Raw genomic sequence first — 10,300 nt, 5'->3', positions numbered from 1 at the left:
GCCTGAACACACACAGTGACTTTAGGGGTGGACAGCAGAGTACAAACCACACGTGGAGACTGAATGAATGTTGTGGCACATAAATGGGTTAACTGGATCATGAAGAAAAACAGTTGCCATTTAAGTAATTCACATTACTATTGGAGGCAGAGAAGTGCTCTTTTTAAAAAAGTAATGAAATGAGGAATGTCTCTCTGAAGCAGGACAGGCATTTAGAGCTGGCCTGAGCAAAATCTGGAAAATCTAAACGGCTGCTGGGTGAGCAAAGAATTAGAGAAAAAGTTAATGATATCGTTTTAATGTTTAATGGCTTACGGCAGTAGCAGACTGAGCATTTTAAAAGGTTAAATTTGCTTAGCAAGCGAGGTCTTCTCACACACGGCCATATACACCACAGAGTAAAATATAGGAGCAAACAAATAGTAACTGCCACAGACAACCTATTTTTAGAGAATCCAGATGTTTTTGTGGAGAAAAAACTTGAAATGAATTATAAAAATAAGTTTTCAGAAGATACCTAGTTCAAAATTTGAGGTGTGTACTTCAGAAGATTAGTGCCTAAACATACACACCAGGTAGTTCTATATTCAAAACTCCTCATCTCTGCCACAATTACGTTTAGTCTGAAATTTGACTCTGTGAAGTCCAAAACTTAATGTACCTTTAATAAGTAAAATTTCCTTTTTCAAAGTTTTTATTCTACTAAAACACATGTCATACAAATCACTCAGACTTTTTAAAGGAAATTACATAATTGACCACAAAGAAAGGAAAGTGAAATAAGCGGTGGAGCCACAGAAAAGGCATGGACAGATCTTCAAAAGAGAAGCACTTTCACAGCAGTAACTGTCAGTACCTGTCAACTGCTCCCTCTTACATGAATTACAGGCAACAGTTTCTGACAACTGGTTAGAAAGGAAAGAAAAATGCAGGTTATGAGAAACAAAGCAGATAGGAAGAAAGACAAATGTGCACTAATTAGAGATGGAAAAAAGTATAAATAATCCTAAAAAAGGTAACACTGTCTGTATTAGTACACCTTTATTTAGTCACATGACAGTGAACAGTAAATAATGAAAATCTTACTTTTGCAAAGCCATCTCCTTCTGCTGATACAGTTCATTCAGAATCTCCACTTTCTGCCTCAGGGTTCTGCACTCATCTTCCAGTCCATCTTTGGCAGATTGTAGCGAGTTGCGGTCATCTTCCAATTTCTTTATCTGGTCTGTAAAGGGTAAAACATTTGAGCTCAATGTGTGTGCACAAGAACTTGAGAACTTGGTTGGCGGTTTGGTGCTGAGAGGAGTGAGAAGTATGAAAGCAGGAAACCACTCTTTATCTATCTAATGCAATTTTGCATCTTTCCAATACATAGCAATTTCTTCTCAAGAAGCAACCTACCTTCCAGGTTACATTTAGTGGACATGGAGGCTCTTAGCTTAAGTTGTAAACGTTTTAGATCCTCTTCAACTACCGATATTGCAGTCTGTGTCTAAAAATTGCAGAAGAGAGAAGTATTCATATAAGTGAGACATAGTAAAAGCATTCACAGGTACTTACAGGACTCTAAAAAAGGATTATACCCGAGAGACATCCATCATCTGCTTAATTTGATTTTTCATCTTCTCATTCTGGTCACCTAAAAAACAAAAGACTTTCATTGCTTTTTCTTCCCTTGTGTTTTAAATCTGTATTTTCTTGATTTATGCAAAACTAAACAATTATTATGTTCAAACATTTAAAGAACAAACAAAAATAGAACAGAATTAGACTGACTTTTAAGAGAACTGCAAACCTAGATTTAAAAAGTGAATTCCCATTTGCACAATAAACATGTTATACATGCCATTCTTGAGCAAGAAGAAACATGTGAGATAAAGCTCTGTCTTCTATCTCAGACCTACCTCCACCTGGGCTTAGTAAGTGTCTCATTCAGAAAGGTTCCCTCCTATTCTCCTCTAGAATCTGCTCTCAGGTGTGGTTTAAAACACTCACTACGTAAGCAATATCCAACTTGAGAGACAACATCTAGAAACTTTCCTCATCAGTAAACACTGCTACCCTATAGCTTCCACTCTCATGGCCTTAGTTTCTGGATCCAACCACCTCAGTACTCTTAAAACCAGTTGTGGTTTTCTCTCATGGCCTTAGTTTATGCCTCCAATCACCTTAGTACTCTTAAAACCAGTGGTGGGCCTTAAAACCAAACAGCTCCTGAGATGATGAGATTTAAAATGTTATCTCCATGAAATTGAGAAATACAGTTTCTACTACTGTATATGTTCAATACTTAGAGGTGTAAGACATGACCAGTGCAGCTCCCGTGCACCCTTCTAGTCTCAATGAGATGTAAAAACAAAGTCAGTGTCCTTGCATGCTCATTGCTACACCATACCCTAGCAATCCACCTCTGCCCAATGCAAATAGACGTATACACAAATCCAGTGATATGTGTTAACACCTCTAAAGCTAAAGAGGAAATGCAGCCAGCTGAAAAGTAGCATTAGTGTACTTAAAGATAGGAAGGGAAAAGGGGTCCATCCTCCTTGAGACTGATCTTACCTGCCACTTCTCCATTTGCTAATTCATCTGAGTCATTTCCTCCTTTTTTTTGACCCTCAGATTCAGATTCACACTCTAATCGATTCAACTGTGTAATGCAATTTGTCAAAGCCTAGAAAAGAAGTAAAAGAGCATTAAGAGTCTTTCCATTTTAGTTCAACAGATTTCATGATAATTCACAAGAACCAAGCTTGTATTCGTGAGAATGTACTTACATTAATATTATCATCCTTGTGAGTAAGAGCTACTTCCAAATCTTTCTGAGACTTCTCAAATGATTTGATTTGCTCACTGAGCTCGGCATGTAATTTACTCCAGTCTTCAATTTCCTGCTGCAACTGAAAAGTTAAAACACATGATTCCCACAGGTTAGGGCTTTTGCACTGGGGACGAGACCAAGTGAATGAGGCAGGGAGGTAAGGAGCCATGCCTCTCCTTAGCCTATCACTATGGGCTAAGACCTTGGTTAAGTGGGAGGAGAGTGACCCCAATCCTCAGAGCTATAGTGAGAACATCAGAGCTGACAAGGAAATTGATCTCGTTTATTGCATCCTTCAGAAAATTATAGCCAATTCAAATAATTCACTTCCAGAAGGAACTGAAGGGCTCATCCTACTATCTCTCAAGTCTAGACTCCTGATCATGTAACCTTCCCTTGGCTAGTGAAGCAGTAACTACTAAAAGGAAGGTGATAAAATATCTAATTCTTAGGTCTAAAAAGTCAATCTATTACCCACTTAAGGCTACTCAAGTTAATAGTAATTGGTGTTTGACAAAACAAGACTAAACACTGACGGGCAAAATAAATTGTACAGAACAGAAAATCCAGAACAGACAGAAAATGTATGCCTATACTCAAGTTTAGAAGTATAGTTTAAACTTTGCAAATCTAAGAACAGAATCCTGCATGTACATTACCTTAAAAATAGATCTGAAAAAAGGCACTCATGTGATATGATACTGGGTTCTCTATTTTACATGACCCAGGACATGTACTTTTCTTTACCTGCTCTTTTTTCTTCTTAAGCCTAGCATTTTCTTCTTGAACCCGATGGCATTCAGACTTCACTTTCTCTTCACTAAGCTTAGCTTCATTAAGTGCTATTTGAACCTAATGCAAAACACTCCTATTAGTGAATTAATTCCAAAGAAAACAAAAAAAAAAGTTACTTTCCCAACCCAACATCACGTAGTTTTTATTTTTTGCACATTTTAGCACATGTCAGATTTTTGCTCCTCAATAAAACTATGATATAGTTTTAATATCCTGCAGGAATTATAGTCAGCTTTACCTCTGAAAATTCTGAAGCATTCATGGAAATAACATCTTTTAACTTCTCTATAGATTTCTTGTTTTCTGATATCTGCCATGTAAAAACAGAACACAAAATGCGTATTAGGATTTCAGTAGAAACACTGGTATATACACTAAAAAGAGGAAACATCAATGAAGTATATCCCAGAGACATCCTGTGTTTCAGGTAAAAGCAGGTTTTTCAGTTTTGCCCTAGGGAAAAATCAAGAACTTAAAGAGGTAAAGGAAAATAATCAAAGGCATAAATATTTCATGGCATACACAACCTTCCTTGTTAGAATAGAATGTGGTAGATTGCGAGACTAAAAGATGAAAGAAAAGAAACTGAAAAACTTTCAAGTTACCCAGTTCAAATCAATGTGTTTTTTTTTTTTTTCCTTGGGGCAAGAGAGAAAAAAAAATCCCCAAGGTACTTTAAAAATTCTCTTGCCTAAATTAAAAATGGTAGAATTGGAGTGAGAATAGACAGATCATGCATATACAAGAATTCCAAATAATTTATGAAGATCCTGGCTCCTCAAGGGGATGGAGAATAATCCTTCACTTTTTAACTCTGGGCTGTGTAACTAACTTCCTTCCAAAGAGTTCAATAATGAAAAAGGTTAAAAAAAAAAAAAAGTAATTTTACAGTGAAGAAACCTGGCAATACTAAGCTCAGTGAGGTAATCAAGATTAATAGGATGTGGGATTTATGGGAACCCTCTTTACTATCTTTGCAATTTTTATGTCATTCTGAAACTATTGTATTAATAAAGTAAAATGCTTATAGTAAAAAAAAAAATAAAAATAAAAATAAAAACCTTTGCAAAACAAAACAAAACAAAACACAAGGACTGTTCAACTGCGTTGTGGTTTCTTAGTCGCTCCACATGTTTTGGAGGGCAGAGCCAAGCAATACAACAATTGCCTAAGGCTGAGAACCAAAATACTTCCTAGGCCCATAAGAGTAACTTCTTGTGTAAGTACTTAAAATCCCACAAAAATGGAGAGAAGTAGGTTTAACTTCCCTGACTCCCACTCTTACTTCACAGAACACTATGGAAAATAAAAAGTTCAACTCCATCTACAGAGTTCAAAAACCAAATTATAAGTAACACTTAGCAGCAAAACTCTTACCAAATCCTGATTCTTGACATTCTGTTCTCTCTCAGATTCTAACATAACACGAAGATTTTTAGCTGTGTCACCCAGAATTTCATTATTTTTTTCAAGTGTCTTGATTTTATCCTACAAAAAAGATATTAAGATTAGTTATACTCATTAATTTTTACTTTTGTTTTAAAATGTAATCCCCAAAAGAAGTTTTTACCTTAAATTTAATTGCTTCATCAGAGAGGATCATATTTTGTTTCCTGGTTTCTTGAACATGTTTCTTTGATTCCTTGATCTACAAAAAATAAAGCATTCAGAATCCAGAAATACAAAGTATCGTGCTATTGGAACTTACTTTGAAGTGACTGACCTCTTATAGAAGAAAACAGTACTTTACACACATGATTGCTTAAGCTCTGGATGGTTTATAGGAATTAATGGAATAATAAATATTATTTTAAAATACCATAGTAAATGAACTATAAGACAGGTGAAAATAATTCAACCTGGGACCATGGGGAAAAAAAACAAAAGAATAATTATACCTTCTGTTCATAATTTGACAATTTCTGTACAAGTTCTGTATTTTCTTTCATAATAATCTTCAACTTCTCAGAAATCTGCTGTTCGGTGACTAAAAAAAGAAAATATATAAGGTTATTATGATCACTAAATGAAACTGAATTACCCAATGTATCAGCAGAAAGACATGTTATCTGGCACTACGAGGAAAAAGAACTTCTTAGCATAACTATTATGGTTTTGAAATGTGATATGGTTTGGATTGTGTCCCCACCAAATCTCAAGTCAAATTATAGTCCCCAGTGTTGGAGGGGGGGCCTGGTGGGAGGTGATTGGATCATAGGGGTGATTTCTCATGAGTGGTTTATCACCATCCCTGTGGTGCTGTTCTTGTGACAGTGACTGAGTTCTTGTGGGGTCTGGTTGTTTAAAAGTGTGCAGCACCTCCCTGCTCATTCTCTCTTGCTCCTGCTCCTGCCACATAAGACAGCCTGCTCTTGCTTTGCCTCCTGCTATGGGTAAAAGCTCCCTGAGGCCTCCCCAGAAGCAGATGCCACTATGCTTCCTGTACAGCCTACAGAATTATGAGCTAATTAAACCTCTTTCTCATAAATTACCCAGTCTCAGGTATTTCTTTTTTTGAGACAGGGTCTCAGTCTGTTGCCCAGGCTGGAGTTCAGTGGCACAATCTCAGCTCACTGCAAACTCCACCTCCTGACCTCAAGCAATTCTCCTGTATCGGCCTCCCAAGTACCTGAGACCACAGGTGTGTGCCACCACGCCCGGCTAATTTTTGTATTTTTTTAAATAGAGATGGGGTTTCTCCATGTTGCCCAGGCTGGTCTGAAACTCCTGAGCTCAAGCAATCCTCCTGCCTCGGCCTCCCAAAGAGTTGGGATTACAGGCACGAGCCATCACACCCGGCCTTGGGTATTTCTTTATAGCAGTGTGAGAACAGATTAATACAAAAAGCAATCTGCTAATAGGAATAAGCATGTAAAAATATTGTTACAATTTAAGAAAAGTATAATAAGAACCTTTATTTCAATGAGAGTCTAATTTAAATTTATTTCCAAGATGGGAAACAGTAAAATGTTATAAGTCAATATTCCTCCCTGCATGAGGCATTTTTTCTTCTCAGAAAATGGCATCACTTCAAATATGTCATTTGCAAAGAGAAACAGAAAATGCAAGCATGCTGATTCATATTTCTAGTCCTGAAATTATCTACTTAAATAAATATTTAATGTACTAAATCATTAGCACAGAAAAACTGGTCACATGTAATAAACTAGTACGTCAACGTTTAAGGTAAATCTGCCCCCAATGAAACTAATCTTCTCCCTACTCCTGCAATTTGTTCCTCCTCATCTCCTATCTCAGTTGGTGGCATCACCATTTATTCTATCATCCAAGCTAGCAACCTAGGAATAGGAAAGTTTTCAGAAGCTGTAAGTCAGTCAGACATCAGAAGTCACTAAACCTACTTACATATAAAACCCATATCAAACACCAATATAGCGGGAATAGTACAAATAACAAAACAAGCCTAAAGAGTTACCTTGATATACTCTACTCTTTACCTAGAAAAGAGAAATAAAAATTAAATTTTATGTCAAACATTTCATTAATAGGTATATATAGTCCCTAACACAACAGTTGGAATTGTAACCAAATGAGAATTTAACAACAGTTTGCTTTAGCATAATAAATCCACAAGATTAAAAAATTTAAAAAGGTTAAAAAGCATTTCAAATTTAACCAGTAGTGATATGTTGCAGTCTGACAGATAAAGCACTAAGATAAATATCTTATTCTGCAGCTAAAGATAAGTTTACATATCTAAATGAACACCAGTCTTATGAAATGAGCACTTAACTTGAATAACAGAAATGGCTAATATTTTTATAATAAATATATTAACATTTTATTTACCCAAAGTCACTTATTTGACAACCCCAAAGAGCCAGAATGAAATCTAAAAACATTGACTACTCAAAAAGACTCTGAGGATACAAAATTAAAGGTATCATCTTCCTACTAAGATACACCTCTTTTGCTTTCCAGAAAATATCTCAGAAATCCTATTCAAAGTTGACTACTGGCTGAATTTAGAAACAATTCTATTAACACCAAGGTAGATCATTTGACTTTCTTAGGCCACTAAAAACAGTGCTCATGAACCTGACTGGGAAGGGAAGATTGCTAGAGGAAAATGCACAAGCAACAAGAGAAAGGACAACTATCATCTTCCTGAAAGGGCAAAACCCAAATCATCCCCCAAAGACAGCACTAAATTATGGGACAATAAAAGCCAAGCAGTAACTAATTTTTAAAAAAGAATATTACTAAATTTCTTTGCAACCCAGAACATATTTATCCCTTTCAAATGTTATAAATGGTGATGAGATACTAATACCAGTTTACAAATCACCCATAATCTCACTAAATTAATATACTGTTTACATAATACACTGTATAATATACTGTTATTATATATAGTAATTAATATACTGTATACATAATAATTACAGTATCTAAATCTCACTTAAAATACTATTATTATAAGAATATGCATTCAGAAATTTCCAACATAGAAAGAAATTACTATCTCTCTAACGGCCTTGCTAATGAGAGTAAACTTCCTGTGCTCCATTTCACCCAAACTAACAGGCAAGCAGAGACCAAGGTTCCAAAACTCAAATGCTGAGGCTGAGGAATAGCAGTTAGGACAGAGAACCTATATAACTTTCTGAAAAACAAAAAAGGTGTTAGTTTTTTTAATTAATAAATAGGAGAAACAAGAGTGGGAAATATAAAAAGTTTTCACCTTTTCCCCTTCCATTTACCCTTCGACTCTCCCTTTTTATCTGAGAAAAAGGCCCGTGAGGTTCAAGAAAGCCTCACAGGAAAAAAGACCCTTCTTTATAAGTGATTTTACAATCAACTGTGAAAGCAGAGAAAAATTATTAACAATGGTATATGTGATATAATTATGAAATCAGAAAAAGAATACTTAGTTTTAGAAAGATTTGCATTCAATAATTTGGGTCATTTTCGCTGTTAAATTTCAATCGAAAGCTTTTCATATCTGCAAAGCTCATTTATATAAAATAATCTTCTCCCAATTATGTTAAATAACATTCTCCCAAATATGTTAAGCTAAATGCAATACAGTAGAATCATAAATATGTACAATATGAGTATGTACACTTATACGTACATATGTTTAAGTCTGAAAGATAATTCTGCACAGAAGACTAAAAGATTAAAAAAAATTAATGGTGTGTCTTTGCACATGATATAATCTGTATTTCCAAATAAAAAATATTTTGAGTAAAATAGTACATAATCAAATCAGAAACACACATCTTTTAAAAACTGAAAACTTACCTCATCTAGATAAAAGAATTTTTATCATTTTGTTGTATTTCCTTGCAGCATTTATTTTCTGTGTGTATATTTATGATATAGTTTATCTACACCTTAAAGGCTTAGTTTCTACTTTTTTTCTACTTCATGTTAAATTGTGAGTATTTGTTGTGCTCTTGTTTTTGAATATCCCATTATATGAACATAAAATAATTTAACAATTTTCCTACTGTGAATACAGTAGGTTGTGCAAAGTTTCTACTCTAATAAATACTGTTCCATTGAATGCTCTTATGTAAGATATTTAAAACTTTTTTTTGATACAGATTCTCACTCTGTTGTCCAGGCTGGAGTGCAGTGGCACAATCTGCCTCCCCAGTTCAAGCGATTCTCCTGCCTCAGCCTCCAGAGTAGCTGGGATTACAAGCTTCTGCCACCACACCCAGCTAATTTTTGTAATTTTAGTAGAGATGGGGTTTCATCTTGTTGCCCAGGCTGGTCTCAAACTCCTAGGCTCATGTGATCCACCCGCCTCGGCCTCCCAAAATGCTAGGATTACAGGTGTGAGCTACCAGGCCCAGCCACACAAGATATTTAATGTATGACTTATTATTTCTTTTATTTTCTTTCTTTTTTTTTTTGAGATGGAGTCTCACTCTGTGGCCTAGGCTGGAGTGCAGTAGCGCATCTGGCCTCACTGCAGCCTCCACCTCCCAGGTTCAAGTGATTCTCTGCCTCAGCCTCTTGAGTAGCTGGAATTACAGGCGTGCGCCATAACACTCAGCTAATTTTTTAATTTTTAGTAGAGATTAAGTTTCATCATGTTAACCAGGCTGGTCTCAAAATCATGGCCTCAGTGATCCGCCTGCCTTGGACTCCCAGAGTGCTGAGATTAGAGGTGAGAGCCACCGTGCCGGCCAAGTAGTTATTTCTTTTGGATAGATTACTAGACATGATATTAATACAATATAAAAGGAGATAACCATTTTTAAGACTTCTGACATACATCGTGAAACTACTTTTCAGGAAGGCTCTAAGAATTCCCAATTCTACTAACAGTGTACATATGACCTATTTAATTCTTTTTTTTTTTTTCCTTTTTGAGTTGAGATAAAGATCCAATTAATTCTTATTATTTAAATTTTGATATAAGGGACATATAAATTGAAATTTTCCTGTCGAGATTATACATGATATCTTGTTTACTTAAGAATTTATCAACACAAGGGCGAGCGCAGTGGCTCATGCCTGTAATCCCAGCACTTTGGGAGGCCGAGGCAGGTGGATCACAAGGTCAGGAGTTCAAGACCAGCTTGGCCAAAATGGTGAAACCCCATCTCTACGAAAAAATACAAAAAAAAAAAAAATTAGCTGGGAATGGTGGTGGGCACCAATAATCCCAGCTACTCAGGAGGCTGAGGCAGAGAATTGCTTGAA

The 10,300-nt window shown here is 35.7% G+C and overlaps 1 protein-coding gene across 1 annotated transcript in view; it reads right to left on the bottom strand.

Annotated features, from left to right (window-relative positions):
• Positions 1-10,300, bottom strand: part of MIA3 (MIA SH3 domain ER export factor 3) — a 53,998-nt gene that overhangs the window by 11,220 nt on the left and 32,478 nt on the right. Inside the window, exons 8-18 of the mRNA XM_017526283.2 lie at positions 7,053-7,074; positions 5,515-5,603; positions 5,187-5,264; positions 4,994-5,104; positions 3,855-3,926; positions 3,569-3,673; positions 2,778-2,900; positions 2,563-2,674; positions 1,584-1,639; positions 1,402-1,492; positions 1,087-1,225 (exon numbers count right to left, since the gene is read on the bottom strand). Of these exons, the coding sequence (XP_017381772.1) occupies positions 1,087-1,225; positions 1,402-1,492; positions 1,584-1,639; positions 2,563-2,674; positions 2,778-2,900; positions 3,569-3,673; positions 3,855-3,926; positions 4,994-5,104; positions 5,187-5,264; positions 5,515-5,603; positions 7,053-7,074 (998 nt within the window). The remainder of the gene's footprint in view (positions 1-1,086; positions 1,226-1,401; positions 1,493-1,583; positions 1,640-2,562; positions 2,675-2,777; positions 2,901-3,568; positions 3,674-3,854; positions 3,927-4,993; positions 5,105-5,186; positions 5,265-5,514; positions 5,604-7,052; positions 7,075-10,300) is intronic.

The sequence above is a fragment of the Cebus imitator genome, unplaced genomic scaffold (assembly GCF_001604975.1).
Source record: "Cebus imitator isolate Cc_AM_T3 unplaced genomic scaffold, Cebus_imitator-1.0 Scaffold42, whole genome shotgun sequence".
Taxonomy (NCBI): Eukaryota; Metazoa; Chordata; class Mammalia; order Primates; family Cebidae; genus Cebus; species Cebus imitator.
The sequence above is the reverse complement of the archived record's forward strand: the minus strand, read 5'-3'. Positions and strand labels throughout refer to the sequence as shown.